The sequence below is a fragment of the Coregonus clupeaformis genome, unplaced genomic scaffold, assembly GCF_020615455.1.
Source record: "Coregonus clupeaformis isolate EN_2021a unplaced genomic scaffold, ASM2061545v1 scaf0409, whole genome shotgun sequence".
Lineage (NCBI taxonomy): Eukaryota > Metazoa > Chordata > Actinopteri > Salmoniformes > Salmonidae > Coregonus > Coregonus clupeaformis.
Window position 1 is genome coordinate 98,212 of NW_025533864.1, and position 19,087 is coordinate 117,298.

The 19,087-nt window shown below is 45.8% G+C and overlaps 1 protein-coding gene across 1 annotated transcript in view; it reads left to right on the forward strand.

Annotated features, from left to right (window-relative positions):
* LOC121580531 (macrophage mannose receptor 1) overlaps positions 1 to 19,087 on the forward strand; it is a 53,002-nt gene that overhangs the window by 8,546 nt on the left and 25,369 nt on the right. Inside the window, exons 2-17 of the mRNA XM_041895455.1 lie at positions 3,271 to 3,606; positions 5,391 to 5,564; positions 5,903 to 6,058; positions 6,422 to 6,535; positions 7,547 to 7,684; positions 8,194 to 8,370; positions 8,489 to 8,631; positions 10,626 to 10,739; positions 11,278 to 11,393; positions 11,886 to 12,034; positions 12,449 to 12,648; positions 13,079 to 13,200; positions 13,845 to 13,920; positions 14,361 to 14,514; positions 15,739 to 15,777; positions 16,801 to 16,964. Of these exons, the coding sequence (XP_041751389.1) occupies positions 3,271 to 3,606; positions 5,391 to 5,564; positions 5,903 to 6,058; positions 6,422 to 6,535; positions 7,547 to 7,684; positions 8,194 to 8,370; positions 8,489 to 8,631; positions 10,626 to 10,739; positions 11,278 to 11,393; positions 11,886 to 12,034; positions 12,449 to 12,648; positions 13,079 to 13,200; positions 13,845 to 13,920; positions 14,361 to 14,514; positions 15,739 to 15,777; positions 16,801 to 16,964 (2,372 nt within the window). The remainder of the gene's footprint in view (positions 1 to 3,270; positions 3,607 to 5,390; positions 5,565 to 5,902; positions 6,059 to 6,421; positions 6,536 to 7,546; positions 7,685 to 8,193; positions 8,371 to 8,488; positions 8,632 to 10,625; positions 10,740 to 11,277; positions 11,394 to 11,885; positions 12,035 to 12,448; positions 12,649 to 13,078; positions 13,201 to 13,844; positions 13,921 to 14,360; positions 14,515 to 15,738; positions 15,778 to 16,800; positions 16,965 to 19,087) is intronic.

Consider the following 19,087-nt stretch of genomic DNA (forward strand, 5'->3'; position numbering starts at 1 on the left):
ATTGAAAAACGAGTTTTAACGACTCCAACCTAAGTGTTTGTAAACTTCCGACTTCAACTGACATTTAAAATGTATTAAATGTACATTTTGTGTCACTGATCTAACACAACAAAATGTGGAAAAAGTCAAGGCTTTCCGAAGGCGCTGTATATTCTCCATACTTGCCCAGAGTGTCACATTCGTTTAATGACGGGTCAGACCAAGGCGCAGCTTGATATGCGTACATGTTTATTTTAACTGTTAAACACACGACAAAACAACAAAGGAAACGAAACGTGAAGTCCAAGGTAGCACACACAACATACCTTAACCGGAACAAGATCCCACAACTAGACTGTGCCAATAGGCTGCTTAAGTATGGTCCCCAATCAGAGACAACGAGCGACAGCTGCCTCTGATTGGGAACCACACCGGCCAACATAAATCCACACATGCTAGATATACAACATAGAATATATACAAACAGAACATATAAGAGTCCCCTGAGTCAGGGCGTGACACAGAGGGAATTGTTGACATTGTCAATGATTTAGTCTAGATAACTTCCTTTGGAAAAAAATGAATTTTACGTACGTTTTTAGTATTTTACAGGTAAAAAGATGAAAAAAGTATTCATCCACAATCTGCTCTGGACAAGTCCGGTCCTAGAATGTCTTAAAAAATTCGATTTGCGCGATATCCAACTATGCACAATTTATTGAGATCACCTAATTTGCATACATTACCAGTCAAACGTTTGGACACACCTACTCATTCAAGGGTTTTCATTTATTTTAATATTTTCTATAGTGAAGAAATCATGTAGTAACCAGAAAAGTGTTAAACAAATCAAAAACCTTCCGGAGACACTTGAAACCCCACCTCTTTAAGGAATACCTGGGATAGGATAAAGTAATCCTTCTACCCCCCTTGCCCCCAAAAAAAAATTACATACAAAAAATACACAAATAATTATATTGTAAAGTGGTTATCCCACTGGCTATCATAAGGTGAATGCACCAATTTGTAAGTCGCTCTGAATAAGAGCGTCTGCTAAATGATGTAAATGTAATATTTGAGATTCTTCAAATAGCCACCCTTTTGCCTTGATGACAGCTTTGCACACTCTTGGCATTCTCTCAACCAGCTTCACCTGGAATGCTTTTCCAACAGTCTTGAAGGAGTTCCCACATATGCTGAGCACTTGTTGGCTGCTTTTCCTTCACTCTGCCGTCCGACTCATCCCAAACCATCTCAATTGGGTTGAGGTCGGGGGATTGTGGAGACCAGGTCATCTGATGCAGCACTCCATCACTCCCCTTCTTGGTAAAAAAACCCTTACACAGCCTGGAGGTGTGTTGGGTCATTGTCCTGTTGAAAAACAAATGATAGTCCCACTAAGCCCAAACCAGATGGGATGGCGTATCGCTGCAGAATGCTGTGGTAGCCATGCTGGTTAAGTGTGCCTTGAATTCTAAATAAATCACAGACGGTGTCACCAGCAAAGCACCCCCACACCATAACACCTCCTCCTCCATGCTTTATGGTGGGAACTACACATGCAGAGATCATCTGTTCACCCACACTGCGTCTCACAAAGACATGGCGGTTGGAACCAAAAATCTCAAATTTAGACTCCAGACCAATGGACAAATTTCCACCGGTCTAATGTCCATTGTTCATGTTTCTTGTCCCAAGCATGTCTCTTCTTCTTATTGGTGTCCTTTAGTAGTGGTTTCTTTGCAGCAATTTGACCATGTAAGCCTGATTCACACAGTCTCCTCTGAACAGTTGATGTTGAGATGTGTCTGTTACTTGAACTCTGTGAAGTATTTATTTGGGCTGCAATTTCTGAGGCTGGTAACTCTAATGAACTTATCCTCTGCAGCAGAGGTAACTCTGGATCTTCCATTCCTGTGGCGGTCCTCATGAGAGCCAGTTTCATCACAGCGCTTGATGGTTTTTGCGACTGCACTTGAAGAAACGTTCAAAGTTCTTGACATTTTCCGTATTGACTGACCTTCATGTTAAAGTAATGATGGACTGTCGTTTCTCTTTGCTTATTTGAGCTGTTCTTGCCATAATATGGACTTGGTCTTTTACCAAATAGGACTATCTTCTGTATACCCCCCTACCGTTACACAACACAACTGATTGGCTCAAACGCATTAAGAAGGAAATAAATTCCACAAATTTACTTTTAAGAAGGCACACCTGTTAATTGAAATCCATTCCAGGTGACTACCTCATGAAGCTGGTTGAGAGAATGCCAAGAGTGTGCAAAGCTGTCATCAAGGCAAAGGTGGCTACTTTGAAGAAACTTAAATATAAAATATATTTAGATTTAAAAAAAAATTTTGGGTTACTTCATGATTTCATATGTGTTACTTCATAGTTTTGATGTCTTCACTATTATTCTACAATGTAGAAAACAGTAAAAATAAGAAAAACCCTGGAATGAGTAGGCGTGTCCAAACTTTGACTGGTACTGTATGTTAATAGCATGTATAGTAAAATGTGAAGAAGTGTTATATTTGTGTTTACATTGAACCGGTAAAAGTTGATTTTGAAATGATTAAGGGAAAACAATTCCTTATGAGGGTGTGTTGCCTGGCCTTAAGAGGATTTATGTAGCCCTATAACAGGGGTATTTAGCCCTATGACAGGGGTATGTCGCCTTATGACAGTGTTATATAGACCTATAACAGGGTTATGTAGCCTTATAACAGGGGTATTTAGCCCTATGACAGTGTTATGTAGCCCTATAACAGGGTTATGTAGCCTTATGACAGGGTTATGTAGCCCTATAACAGGGTTATGTAGCCCTATAACAGGGTTATGTAGCCTTATGACAGGGTTATGTAGCCTTATGACAGGGTTATCTAGCCCTATAACAGGGTTATGTAGCCCTATAACAGGGTTATGTAGCCCTATAACAGGGTTATGTAGCCCTATGACAGTGTTATGTCGCCCTATGACAGGGTTATGTCGCCCTATGTCAGTGTTATGTAGCCTTATGACAGGGTTATCTAGCCCTATAACAGGGTTATGTAGCCCTATAACAGGGTTATGTAGCCCTATAACAGGGTTATGTAGCCCTATGACAGTGTTATGTCGCCCTATGACAGGGTTATGTCGCCCTATGTCAGTGTTATGTCGCCCTATGGCAGGGTTATGTAGCCCTATGACAGTTAAAAAGCGCTTCTGAAAGAGGGTTCAATTAAAGTTAAAATGTTTGCCTGTTATGTCAGTGCTGGTTAGTGATTTTGTTTTTGTAATTTTCCTTTGTAGACGGTCGCTTCATTCTCTTCAATGCAGCCAGTGGCATTAAACAGGGTCTGGCACGCTGGGTGTCAGGGGGACGTCTCTACTACCCCAGCATTAGGAAGTGTGCTGGGGTCTCTGGGAAGACAGAGGGTAGTACCCTGGTGTTTTCTGACTGTGATGAGAAGAGCCACCTCCAGCAGTGGGAGTGTAGTAACCACACCCTGCTCAATCTGAAAGGACAGACTCTGTACCTCCACATCAACGACAACAATGATCTGGTGCTGTCCAGAGACATGGGGCCTCGGAGTCACTGGATCGTCTTCGGTACAACGGACGGCCCCTGCTCAAGGACCCACAGAGGTACGGGATTTCTCATTTATTAGGATTTTACACAAAGTCTCAACACATTTCACAAGAAGCAAGGTTAAAGGCAGGTTACATATAACTCCCTGACCAAGGCCCTTCTCCCCTGATTGCTCACATAACTACCGTACATCTGACAGTAGTTTAGTTTTTTTTAGTTTAATAATTCAACCATTTTAAAAAACCAAGCACACATAAAACTTGAAAAAGCCGTACATGCACATGAGTAAAATCATGGAGGAAAACACACATTACAGTCTGGGACTTCTTTCCATGGTGGTCCTCCGGAGACAAGATGGCTGGCAAGATGGAACACAGTATGACAACCAGATTATAAAACAAAACACGAAGAAGAAGAACCTCTATCTCATCATTGCAGTTACATCGTAGGGGTCATTCATATGGGCACAGAAGACATCAAACAGGTTTTTACTTTATTTTTTAAAGCTGCCCAGAGAGGACGTCGTTTTTCTGGGCAGAGGCAGCTCATTCCACTCTGAGGCCCCAGTAGACGTGATAATACCTTTCCCAGCATTACCCCTGAACCTGTATAAGCACACAGCATTACCCCTGAACCTGTATAAACACACAGCATTACCCCTGAACCTGTATAAGCACACAGCATTACCCCTGAACCTGTATAAACACACAGCATTACCCCTGAACCTGTATAAGCACACAGCATTACCCCTGAACCTGTATAAACCACAGCATTACCCCTGAACCTGTATAAGCACACAGCATTACCCCTGAACCTGTATAAGCACACATTAGCAACAGCTGATCTGGTGCTGTGGTTGTGTGCATCCCTAACACGGGGAAAGTAACCAGTTAGATGGTACATTTTAACGACTGCAGGTTACACATAACTACATTTGACAGTACATTTTATTGAAAAAAAAACAACCTACATATTTTCCCCTGAGAATCCACAACGTACAGTAACACACACACACACACACACACACACACAGGGACACACACACAGAGAGAAAGAGGGACACGCACTCACAGACAGTGTCCCATAATAGTGTTCAAATAGGAGGCCATATTCACCAACAAGGTCACGCAGGGGGGCAGGGAGGCAGAGGGGCAGGGAGGCAGGGAGGCAGAGGGGCAGGGGGGCAGAGGGGCAGAGGGGCAGAGGGGCAGGGGGGCAGGGAGGCAGAGGGGCAGGGGGGCAGAGGGGCAGGGGGGCAGAGGGGCAGAGGGGCAGGGGGCAGAGGGGCAGAGGGGCAGCGGGGGGCAGAGGGGCAGGGAGGCAGAGGGGCAGAGGGGCAGAGCGGGCAGAGGGGGCAGGGGGGCAGAGGGGCAGAGGGGCGGGAGGCAGAGGGGCAGGGGGGCAGAGGGGCAGGGGGCAGAGGGGCAGGGAGGCAGAGGGGCAGAGAGGCAGGGGGGCAGGGAGGCAGAGGGGCAGAGAGGGGGGCAGGGAGGCAGAGGGGCAGAGGGGCAGAGGGGCAGGGAGGCAGGGAGGGAGGGGGGCAGGGGGGCAGGGAGGCAGAGAGGGAGGGGGGCAGGGGGCAGGGAGGCAGAGGGGCAGAGGGGCAGGGGGCAGGGAGGGAGGGGGGCAGGGGGGCAGGGAGGGAGGGGGGCAGGGGGGCAGGGAGGCAGAGGGGCAGGGAGGCAGAGAGGGAGGGGGGCAGGGGGGCAGGGAGGCAGAGGGGCAGTAAAACCCTTGGGGCTGAAACCTACGTCACACTGAGCACTTAACCACATACACACACACACACACTCACACACTCACACACACTCACAGTAACCCCTGTCCCTGTTTCCTTCAGAACTCTTTACCATCGAAGGAAACGCATTTGGGCATCCCTGTCAGTTTCCCTTCCTGTACAAAGACCAATGGTACGGAGACTGTACCTTGATGGACTCCTCTGTTGGACGCCTCTGGTGTGCCACAGAAACAAACTACCAAGACAATGAACTGTGGGGCTACTGTCCATCCAAATGTGAGTATTACATCTGTTACTTACTGTGTGTCAATATACGCACCTGTTAGATGCTACTATTTTTCTCTCTCTCTCTCTCTCTCTCTCTCTCTCTCTCTCTCTCTCTCTCTCTCTCTCTCTCTCTCTCTCTCTCTCTCTCTCTCTCTCTCTCTCTCTCTCTCTCTCTCTCTCTCTCTCTCTCTCTCTCTCTCTCTCTCTGTCTCTCTCTCTCTCTCTCTCTCTCTCTCTCTCTCTCTCTCTCTCTCTCTCTCTCTCTCTCTCTCTCTCTCTCTGTCTCTGTCTCTGTCTCTGTCTCTGTCTCTGTCTCTCTCCCTCATCCCTCATCCCTCATCCTATAGCTATGGAGCATTGGCATAAGAACCCAGTCACAGGTGCATTCTACCAGGTGAACCTCCGCTCTGCCCTGACCTGGCACCAGGCTCGGACCAGCTGCCAACAGCAGGGAGCAGACTTGGCCTCAATCACCGCACCCCACGAGCAGAGCTACTTATCAGGTAGTCCCACCTGGTGGCCATGCTCACATTCACATACATCAGGCGTGTCAAACTCCAACCCTGGAGGGCCGAGTTGTCTGCTGGTTTTTATTTCCTTTCAATTCAAGACCTAGCTTAACGAATCAATCAAGTAGAAGGAAGGAGCGAAAACCTGCAGACATTCTGTCCATTAGGACTGGAGTTAGAGACGTCCACCATTCTAAAGCACTACTGCTATTAAAATCTGCACAGCAGTCTTCTCACAGCCCAGTATATACACACTTCCTTCCACATAATATCATGTACTACTGTGTTTATTAGTGTACTGTTCATGTACTATTTATGTCACATGCAACTTTCTCTCCTTCCCTTTCTTACACTCAGGCCTGTTTGGTAGAGAGCATGTGCCGCTGTGGACGGGGCTGAACGCTCTGGAACAGGACAGTGGGTGGCAGTGGAGCAGTGGAAAGCCCCTCCGCTACTTCCGCTGGGACTCTGGTGAGTTCTCACCTTTTCACTATTCCCTTTATGGTGCACTACTTTGACCAGGGTCTGTTGCACTATATAGGGAATAGGGTGCACCATTTTGGACACAGATTAGATGGGACGTCACAATGAGACTTTACATTTTATGGGACTCTGGTGAGAACATTAAGCATTTGTTAATGTTACGATTCCTGTTGTTGTTAGTCTTCAGATGTAGTGATATATCTGTTGTTAGTCTTTAGATGTAGTGATATATCTGTTATTAGTCTTCAGATGTAGTGATATATCTGTTGTTAGTCTTTAGATGTAGTGATATATCTGTTATTAGTCTTCAGATGTAGTGATATATCTGTTGTTAGTCTTCAGATGTAGTGATATATCTGTTATTAGTCTTCAGATGTAGTGATATATCTGTTGTTAGTCTTCAGATGTAGTGATATATCTGTTATTAGTCTTCAGATGTAGTGATATATCTGTTGTTAGTCTTCAGATGTAGTGATATATCTGTTGTTAGTCTTTAGATGTAGTGATATATCTGTTATTAGTCTTCAGATGTAGTGATATATCTGTTATTAGTCTTCAGATGTAGTGATATATCTGTTATTAGTCTTCAGATGTAGTGATATATCTGTTGTTAGTCTTTAGATGTAGTGATATATCTGTTGTTAGTCTTCAGATGTAGTGATATATCTGTTGTTAGTCTTTAGATGTAGTGATATATCTGTTGTTAGTCTTTAGATGTAGTGATATATCTGTTGTTAGTCTTTAGATGTAGTGATATATCTGTTGTTAGTCTTCAGATGTAGTGATATATCTGTTGTTAGTCTTTAGATGTAGTGATATATCTGTTGTTAGTCTTCAGATGTAGTGATATATCTGTTGTTAGTCTTTAGATGTAGGGATATATCTGTTGTTAGTCTTCAGATGTAGTGATATATCTGTTATTAGTCTTTAGATGTAGTGATATATCTGTTGTTAGTCTTCAGATGTAGTGATATATCTGTTGTTGTTGTTTGTCTGTAGGTCACCCTCTCCCTGATCCTGGTCAGATCTGTGGACTGGTCAACCCGGCTCAGCAGTCCTACTGGCAGAGCTCCCTGTGCTCCAAGTCACTAGGCTACGTCTGTCAGAAAGACCCACCTACAGCCCCTGTTCAGCCAGGTACGTCTGTCAGAAAGACCCACCTACAGCCCCTGTTCAGCCAGGTACGTCTGTCAGAAAGACCCACCTACAGCCCCTGTTCAGCCAGGTACGTCTGTCAGAAAGACCCACCTAGAGCCCCTGTTCAGCCAGGTACGTCTGTCAGAAAGACCCACCTACAGCCCCTGTTCAGCCAGGTACATCTGTCAGAAAGACCCACCTAGAGCCCCTGTTCAGCCAGGTACATCTGTCAGAAAGACCCACCTAGAGCCCCTGTTCAGCCAGATCCAACACTCCATTCTACTCTGCTCAATTCATTTCAGACTAGTCCAGTCCATTTTAGTCTAGTCCAGTCTAGTCTAGTCCAGTCCATTTCAATCCAGTCCAGTTCGTTTTAATTCTGTTCAGTCCATTTCAGTCCAGTCTAGTCCAGTTCAGTTCTTTATGATTTGATTTGGTTTAGTATGGGCAGGTGTATTTGTTGTAGCACAGTATTCTACAATGTGTTTCCATGTGTTTGTGATCATCAGAAGAGGCAGGTTCATGCTCCGGTCCGTGGATTCCCTACGCTGCCAGGTGCTACCGCCTCCAGCGCACTAAGAAGACCTGGACAGAGGCTCAGATGGAATGTCGCAAGGACGGAGGCGACCTGGCCAGCATCCACAACATCGAGCAGCTCAGCTTTGTGATGTCACAGCTGGGATATGGTCAGTGAAACACTGATACGCTAGAGTTCGCACGTTAGACAATGGGTGAAAAGGGTAACTCCAACTCACCTCTCCTCTTCCCACCTCCCCTCCCCTCCCCTCCTCTCCTCTGTCCCAGCGGCCGCTGACGAGCTGTGGATCGGGATGAACGACGTCAAGACGCCACTACTGTTTGAGTGGAGCGACCAATCCCCTGTCACCTACACCAGGTGGGAGGAAGCCATGCTAAGGGAGGGCAACTGTGTCCTGGTCAGGGGAGAGGTATGGTATGCACCCCCCTGTACTATCACCCCCCTCCAGACTGCCCCTAACCCTAACCCTGGCCCTAACCCTGGCCCTAACCCTGGCCCTAACCCTGGCCCTAACCCCTAACACCCCCTAACCCTGGCCCTAACCCTGGCCCTAACCCTGCCCCTAACCCTAACACCCCCTAACCCTGGCCCTAACCCTGGCCCTAACCCTAACACCCCCTAACCCTGGCCCTAACCCTGTACCATCACCCCCCTCCAGACTGCCCCTAACCCTGGCCCTAACCCTGGCCCTAACCCTCGCCCTAACCCTAACACCCTCTAACCCTAACACCCCCTAACCCTAACACCCCCTAACCCTAACACCCCTAACCCTGGCCCTAACCCTAACACCCCCTAACCCTAACCCCCTAACCCTAACACCCCCTAACCCTAACACCCCCTAACCCTAACACCCCTAACCCTAACACCCCCTAACCCTAACACCCCCTAACCCTAACACCCCCTAACCCTAACACCCCCTAACCCTAACACCCCCTAACCCTAACCTAACCCTAACCCCCTAACCTGGCTAACTAACACCCCTAACCCTAACACCCCTAACACTCCCCTAACCCTAACACCCCTAACCCTAACACTCCCTAACCCCTAACACCCCCTAACCCTAACACCCCTAACCCTAACACCCCTAACCCTAACACCCCTAACCCTAACACCCCTAACCCTAACACCCCTAACCCTAACACCCTAACCCTGGCTAACCTAAACCCCTAACCCTAACACCCTCTAAACCTAACCCTAACCTAACCCTAACACCCTAACCCTAACACCCCCTAACCCTGGCCCTAACCCTAAACCCTAACCCTAACACCCCCTAACCCTAACACCCCCTAACCCTAACACCCCCTAACCCTAACACCCCTAACCCTGGCCCTAACCCTAACACCCCCTAACCCTAACACCCCCTAACCCTGGCCCTAACCCTGTACCATCACCCCCCTCCAGACTGCCCCTAACCCTAACCCTGGCCCTAACCCTGGCCCTAACCCTAACACCCCCTAACCCTGGCCCTAACCCTGGCCCTAACCCTGCCCCTAACCCTAACACCCCCTAACCCTAACACCCCCTAACCCTGGCCCTAACCCTAACCCCCCTAACCTGGCCCTAACCCTGGCCCTAACCCTGCCCCCTAACCCTAACCCTAACCCTAACACCCCCTAACCCTAACACCCCCTAACCCTAACACCCCCTAACCCTAACACCCCCTAACCTGGCCCTAACCCTGGCCCTAACCCTAACACCCCCTAACCCTAACCCTAACCCTAACACCCCTAACCCTAACACCCCAACCCTGGCCCTAACCCTAACACCCCTACCCTACCCCACTGACCCTAACCCCTACCCTAACCCTACCCTAACCCTAACACCCCTAACCCTGACACCCCTAACCCTAACACCCCTACCTAACACCCCTAGCCCTAACCCTAACACCCCTAACCCTAACCCTAACCCTAACACCCCTAACCCTAACACCCCTAACCCTAACACCCCTAACCCTAACACACCCCTAACCCTGGCCCTAACCCTAACCCCCTACCCTAACACCCCCTAACCCTAACACTGCTAACCCTAACACCCCTAACCCTAACACCCCTAACCCTGGCCCCTAACCCTAACACCCCTAACCCTAACACCCCCTAACCCTAACACCCTAACCCTATCACCCTAACCCTAACACCCCTAACCCTAACCACCCTCTAACCCTAACCCCTAACCCTATCACCCCCTAACCCTAATAACCCCTAACCCTATCACCCCTAACCCTGGCCCTAACCCTAACACCCCCTAACCCTAACACCCCCTAACCCTGGCCCTAACCCTAACACCCCCTAACCCTGGCCCTAACCCTATCACCCCCTAACCCTGCCCCTAACCCTAACTCTAACCACCCATTCACAACCACCACCCTCCCTGACGGTGTCCTGTGTGACTGTGCCTGTCTTGCAGCAGGGCAGGTGGGCTACCCAGGTGTGTGAGAACCAGCACGGCTTCATCTGTATGAAGAAGTCTTCCTCCCAACCCTCAGGGGACCAGGTGAACACGAACCCAGGCTGCAAACTGGTGAGTGGACTGACAGGGTCAGAGCTCGTGCTCTACAGCGCCGACGCTCTCTGGAACAGCCACATATATGCCTCTCCCCACCGGAGACCGGGGTTCAGTCCTCCATTCAAACCTTCCTACTCTTACTCCCACTTGCCCGTCTCCACCTCTGTTTCAAACTGGCTAAATAAAGTATAAAAAATAAAAAAACATTCTGTAAATGTGCCAGATTTAGCCAGCTAGCTAGTTGTCAACTGTATTCCCTGGGCAGGTAGATAGATAATCAACACGTGAAGCCTTAACCCTAGACCAGCTCAACAGCCTTAACCCTAGACCAGCTCAACAGCCTTAACCCTAGACCAGCTCAACAGCCTTAACCCTAGACCAGCTCAACAGCCTTAACCCTAGACCAGCTCAACAGCCTTAACCCTAGACCAGCTCAACAGCCTTAACCCTAGACCAGCTCAACAGCCTTAACCCTAGACCAGCTCAACAGCCTTAACCCTAGACCAGCTCAACAGTCTAACAGCTGTTTCTGACCCTGTTTGTCTCTCTGAAGCATTGGACCAGGCACGGCTCCTACTGCTACTTTGTGGGACCGGAGACCAAGACATTTGACGAGGCCAAAGAGACATGCAAGAGATCACAGTCTTATCTGGCAGATGTTTCTAGCAGGTAAGAGAAGATACTGGGATATACTTCTCTAGATCAGAAATGTGGGCTAGATGAATTTGGCTGGATAAAACATTGTCTCATGATAATGAGTTCAGGGTGGACAAAGTTCCATTATAATGTTTAAAATAATATTGTACTCAAAAAATAACTTTTTAGTTTTTTCTTAATTAGTCCACTGTTATGTGATCATAACACAAGCACCATTTTGACTAAAGGAAAAAATGCTAAAATATAGTTTTTGAGTAAAATATGCCTTTAATCATAATGTTTAAATAATGTTATAATGATAATGTTTTATAATAATGTTCCCAGGGTGTATAATGTTTTGATGATAATGTTAAATGATAACGTGTCCAGGGTGCATAACGTTATAATAATGTTTTAATAATAACGTGTCCAGGGTGCATAACGTTTTAATGATAATGTTTTAATAATAATGTGTCCAGGGTGTGTAATGTTCTGATGATAATGTTTTAATAATAACGTGTCCAGGGTGGACAATGCTTTCCTGATCAGCCTGGTTGGGTCCAGGGCAGAGCAACACTTCTGGATTGGTCTCTCCAACCAGAACCACATCGACGTCTTCACCTGGACGAACAGCAACAGGGTCAGGTACACCCACTGGAACGCACAGATGCCAGGTACGTGACAACCACAGAGATATATAATAATACTGTATGTATTGTAGCGACCACGCGTTTGGAAGCGCGTTCATCAACACCCCCAAGGGAGCGTGCTTTCTGAGGGGAGTCGATGGTGCGCAGCGGCAGAAAGTTGACGGTTCACCGCCCACTGTGGATGAGCTCACTCTCCCCGCCTGTTTCATTGCAATATTATATAATGATAATGTATCATGTCATTCTATAATATCAAACCTATTGTAATTATTTAGAGAAGAAGGGCAATGGTGATCAGATGTTTAGATACAAGATTATGTACGATGTCTATGAAGGAGTAGGACTCTCACTGCAGTTCTATAGTAGGAGTCTCTTTGCTGTGAAACTGAATGTTGCTCTGTATTTGTTGTTCTCTCTCTGCATCAACTTTGACCTCAGGCAGTAGACAGGGTTGTGTGGCCATGACAACAGGGACCCTAGCAGGATTATGGGATGTGCTGAGCTGCACCAATCAGGAGAAGTATATATGTAAACACCTGGCAGAAGGGGCGGGGCCAACACCAGAACCAATCACACCTGTCCCTCCCAGGTGCCATGAGGACTGGTATCCTGTGGGGACTCGAAACTACTGCTTCAAGGTAGACATCACTTAGAATTGAACTAATGTGTATTATCACTGCAGTAACAACCTCTAGTTGAGTTAATGCTGTTCCTCTTCATTTAACATCTCTGTAGCCAGGATCTAAAATATAACAATATAATATATGCCATTTAGTAGACGCTTTTATCCACAGTCATGCATGCATACATTTTACAGTATGGGTGGTCCCGGGAATCAAACCCACTATCCTGGTCTTGCAAGCGCCATGTCCTACCAACTGAGCTACAGAGGTTCTAAGTCATTTAGGATAACGACCTGGTTAGTCGTCATATAAGGATCTCTTCCTAACTGTAACGGATCATGATCCAGAGACAGTCTGTGTTTCAAATGATAACCTTTTCCCTGTGTGGTGCCCATAGCGTTCTGGTCAAAAGCAGTGCACTGAATAGGGTGTCTGTCTGTTCCAGTTCTTTACACAGCCTCACGCAGACGAGAAGACCTGGTTTGAGGCTCGGGACTACTGCAGGGTGATTGGAGGAGACCTACTCAGCATCCACAGTTCTACGGACCTCCAGTCTATGAATCATGTGTACGTTCTTCAAACAACCTCACTTAAACACTCCAACACACACTTTTTTTTTGATTAGCAACGATTCCAACCCCCAATAATCTTCGACAGGTCTTATTCTAGGATCCAAACAGTCAACCTATTTTACCCAAGGCTTAGTAACATCTTTGTTACAGCATATGACAGTTATATTTCCACCATCTTCCAGTTTTCTCAAAAAAAGTCCAGTAGGTGGGCCACCAGACATAGCATTGATGTAATACTGCTAACTCACATCGACGTAAGTTTTATTCCCTTGCCATGGTGATGATATAGTATTGTTTTGGAGACTGTAGCCATGGTGATAATATAGTATTGTTTTGGAGACTGTAGCCATGGTGATGATATAGTATTGTTTTGGAGACTGTAGCCATGGTGATAATATAGTATTGTTTTGGAGACTGTAGCCATGGTGATAATATAGTATTGTTTTGGAGACTGTAGCCATGGTGATAATATAGTATTGTTTTGGATACCGTAGCCATAATGATAATATGATATTGTTCTGGATACCCTAGCCATGGTGATATGAAATTGTTTTGGATACCATAGCCATGGTGATAATATGATATTGTTTTGGATAACTTAGCCATGATGATAACATGATATTGTTTTGGATAACTTAGCCATGATGGGATTGCCTGGATCGGCCTGAGTGCTCAGGACCCCAACGCTGGCTACACCTGGACTGATGGGTCGCCAGTGAGTTATGTTTACATAATAATACTAATATTACTAATAATAATACTAATAATGTTAATACTACTACTACTAATTATACTAATACTACTGCTAATAATACTACTACTACTACTACTACTACTACTACTACTACTACTACTACTACTACTACTACTACTACTACTACTACTACTACTACTACTACTACTACTACTACTACTACTACTACTACTACTACTACTACTACTACTACTACTACTACTACTAATAATAATACTAATACTAATTATAATAATGTGTTGCTGGTGTTGTTCTTGAACACTTCCAACTGAGCTGCCATCCATGTTGGCTGATGTTTGTCCTTGAGGAATGTTCATGATTGTCTGTAATAGGTTTGAAGTATTGTTGATCAGAAGTCTACCTCACGGGAAAGTTTATCTTACAAATGTGTTTGTCCTCAGCTGTCCTTCCAACACTGGATGGAGGGGGAACCCAACAACTACAACGGCGTGGAGTCCTGTGCTGAGATGAGAAACTCTTTCTGGGATGAAGAGGGATCCTGGAATGATGTAAACTGTGAGGGCTACAATGACTGGCTGTGTGAGATCCCTAAAGGTAATGTACTGAATGGAGTCTCTCAGTCTGACTCTGGCTGTGTGAGATCCCTAAAGGTAATGTACTGAATGGAGTCTCTCAGTCTGACTGTGGCTGTGTGAGATCCCTAAAGGTAATGTACTGAATGGAGTCTCTCAGTCTGACTCTGGCTGTGTGAGATCCCTAAAGGTAATGTACTGAATGGAGTCTCTCAGTCTGACTGTGGCTGTGTGAGATCCCTAAAGGTAATGTACTGAATGGAGTCTCTCAGTCTGACTGTGGCTGTGTGAGATCCCTAAAGGTAATGTACTGAATGGAGTCTCTCAGTCTGACTGTGGCTGTGTGAGATCCCTAAAGGTAATGTACTGAATGGAGTCTCTCAGTCTGACTGTGGCTGTGTGAGATCCCTAAAGGTAATGTACTGAATGGAGTCTCTCAGTCTGACTGTGGCTGTGTGAGATCCCTAAAGGTAATGTACTGAATGGAGTCTCTCAGTCTGACTGTGGCTGTGTGAGATCCCTAAGGTAATGTACTGAATGGAGTCTCTCAGTCTGACTGTGGCTGTGTGAGATCCCTAAAGGTAATGTACTGAATGGAGTCTCTCAGTCTGACTGTGGCTGTGTGAGATCCCTAAAGGTAATGTACTGAATGGAGTCTCTCAGTCTGACTGTGGCTGTGTGAGATCCCTAAAGGTAATGTACTGAATGGAGTCTCTCAGTCTGACTGTGGCTGTGTGAGATCCATAAAGGTAATGTACTGAATGGAGTCTCTCAGTCTGACTCTGGCTGTGTGAGATCCCTAAAGGTAATGTACTGAATGGAGTCTCTCAATAGACCACATGTAGCGCACTACTTTTGACCAGGGCCCATGAGGTATGGTCAAAACTACAACACTATAACAGGAATAGGAAGACATTTAGGACTCTGTCTGTTGGACATCAGTATTTTAGTGGACCTCATGTGCATGATGAGTAAACCTACTGGGACCAGAAGGCTTTAGCTTAGTGAGCTAACACAGTCTTCTCTCTCTCCTCCTCTCTTCTCCGTTCTCCTCCGTTCTCCTCCTCTCTTCTCCGTTCTCCTCCTCTCTCCTCCGTTCTCCTCCTCTCTCCTCCGTTCTCCTCCTCTCTCCTCCGTTCTTCTCCTCTCTTCTCCGTTCTCCTCCTCTCTCCTCCGTTCTCCTCCTCTCTCCTCCTCTCTTCTCCTCTCTTCTCCGTTCTCCTCCTCTCCTCTCTTCTCATTACAGGAGTGACCCCACTACCTCCTCCCAACAACACCGTCCCTGGTAAGTCCCCTTGACAGTAACACATCCCATAGCTCCCAGGACTCCCTGGAAAATAAAGGCAAGTGTTGATGAGTCGTCTATCATGCCTACATAAATCAAATGAACGAATGAATGCATGAATTAATGAATTAATGAATGAGCTCACCACATTAAAAATATAAATATTTTGGGGTTGCATTGTGGTATTCTAGTGTGAACTTTGGAACACAGTCCAAATGGCCTCAGATAAGTCCCCTCTAGAGTCTAAACCAAGCAGATAAGTCCCCTCTAGAGACCAAGCAGATAAGTCCCCTCTAGAGACCAAGCAGATAAGTTGCTGCTAGAGAACAAGCAGATAAGTCCCCTCTAGAGACCAAGCAGATAAGTCATCTCTAGAGACCAAGCAGATAAGTTGCTGCTAGGGACCAAGCAGATAAGTCCCCTCTAGAGACCAAGCAGATAAGTCATCTCTAGAGACCAAGCAGATAAGTTGCTGCTAGGGACCAAGCAGATAAGTCCTCTCTAGAGACCAAGCAGATAAGTCATCTCTAGAGACCAAGCAGATAAGTCATTTTTAGAGACCAAGCAGATAAGTCATCTCTAGAGACCAAGCAGATAAGTCATCTCTAGAGACCAAGCAGATAAGTTGCTGCTAGAGAACAAGCAGATAAGTCCCCTCTAGAGACCAAGCAGATAAGTCCCCTCTAAAGACCAAGCAGATAAGTCCCCTCCAGAAACCAAGCAGATAAGTTCCTTCTAGAGACCAAGCAGATAAGTCCCCTCCAGAAACCAAGCAGATAAGTTCCTTCTAGAGACCAAGCAGATAAGTCCCCTTTCTAGAGGGGACTCATGTGCTTGGTCTAGACTCTAGGGGCACTGATCTGCTTGGTTTCAGGAGGGGACGTATCTGCTTGGTCTCTAGGGGGACTTATCTGCTTGGTCTGTAGTCTGTAGTCCAGACCAAGCAAATAAGTCCTCTCTGGAGTCTCCAAGCAGAGATGATTCAGATTCAGACTGATATGAGTATTTTCTAATCCTGTCTAGAGTATAATGTGACAGAGGATGGCTGGCTGGAGTACGGAGGCTCTCAATATTACTTTAATACTGAAATGCTGGCCATGGAGGATGCCAGATACTACTGTCAGCAGAGGCATGGGGACCTCGTAGTTATCAACGGACAAAACGAAAATACATTTCTGTGGAAAAAGGTAAACACCTATAGTTTCGTTATAGTCCTGCCTTTAAACACATTGGCAGAGCTATATACACTGAGTGCACAAAACATTAAGAACACCATTCTAATATTGAGTTGCACCCCCTTTTGCCCTCAATTCGTCGGGGCTTGGACTCTACATGGTGTCGAAATCCATATCTCAATTGTCTCCAGGCTTAAAAATCTTTATTTAACCTGTCTCCTCCCCTTCATCTACATTGATTGAAGTGGATATAACAAATGACATCAATAAGGGATCATATCTTTCACCTGGATTCACCTGGTCAGTCTATGTCATGGAAAGAGCAGGTGTTCTTACTGTTTTGTGCACTCTGTGTGTGAGAGAGAGGAGAGAGGGAGAGAGAGATGCTCAGCAGGCTCTGCTCACACTTACTGGTCTGAGGCCAAACCACACGACTAACAACATTAGACACTTTATGGAACACAAAGCCTTCACTATCTCATCCTGGAATATCCAAGGCCTGAGGTCATCTGCCTTTGGCCTAAAGAGCAGGAACCTGGACTTCACCAAATAAATCAGAAATACAGACATTGTCATCTTACAAGAAACATGGTATAGAGGAGACGGACCCACTGGTTGCCCTCTAGGTTACAGAGAGCTGGTAGTCCCATCCACCAAACTACCAGGAGTAAAACAGGGAAGGGACTCAGGGGGTATACTAATTTGGTATAGAGCAGACCTAACTCACTCTATTCAATTAATCAAAACAGGAACATTTTACACTTGGCTAGAAATTCTAAAGGAAATTATCTCAACAGAGAAATATATCCTCCTGTGTGCTACCTATATCCCCCCACTAGAATCCCCATACTTTAATGAAGACAGCTTCTCCATCCTGGAGGGGGAAATCAATCACTTCCAGGCCCAGGGACATGTACTAGTCTGTGGCGACCTAAATGCCAGAACTGGACAAGAACCTGACACTCTCAGCACACAGGGGGACAAACACCTACCTGGAGGTGACAACATTCCCTCCCCCATATGCCCCCCTATGAACAACTACGACAACATAACCAACAAAAACGGGTCACAACTCCTGCAGCTCTGTCGCACACTGGGTATGTACATAGTCAATGGTAGGCTTCGAGGGGACTCCTATGGTAGGTACACCTATAGCTCATCTCTTGGCAGTAGTACTGTAGACTACTTCATCACTGACCTCAACCCAGAGTCTCTCAGAGCGTTCACAGTCAGCCCACTGACACCCCTATCAGACCACAGCAAAATCACAGTCTACTTGAACAGAGCAATACTCAATCATGGGGCATCAAAGCCAAAGGAACTGAATAATATTAAGAAATGCTATATATGGAAGGAAAGTAGTGTGGAAACCTACCAGAAAACAATTAGGCAACAACAAATTAAATCCCTTTTAGACAACTTCCTGGACAAAACGTTTCACTGTAATAGTGAAGGTGTAAACTTGGCAGTAGAAAACCTAAACAGTATATTTCACCTCTCAGCTTCCATATCAAATCAAACAATTTCAAGCAGACAACATAAGAAAATTAACAACAATGACAAATGGTTTAATGAAAAATGCAAAAACCTAAGAAAGAAATTGAGAAACCAATCCAGCCAAAAACATAGAGACCCAGAAAACCTGAGCCTACGCCTTCACTATGGTGAATCACTAAAACAATACAGAAATACACTACGGAAAAAGAAGGAACAGCATATCAGAAATCAGCTCAATGTAATTGAAGAATCCATAGACTCTACCCACTTCTGGGAAAATTGGAAAACACTAAACAAACAACAACACGAAGAGTTATCTATCCAAAACGGAGATGTATGGGTAAACCACTTCTCCAATCTTTTTGGCCCTATATCAAAGAACAAACAAAAAAAAAACATATACATGATCAAATACAAATCTTAAAATCAACTATTAAAGACTACGAGAACCCACTGGATTCTCCAATTACATTGAATGAACTACAGGACAAAATACAAACCCTCCAACCCCAAAAGGCCTGTGGTGTTGATGGTATCCTAAATGAAATGATAAAATATACAGACCACAAATTCTAATTGGCGATACTTAAACTCTTTAACATCATCCTTAGCTCTGGCATCTTCCCCAATATTTGGAA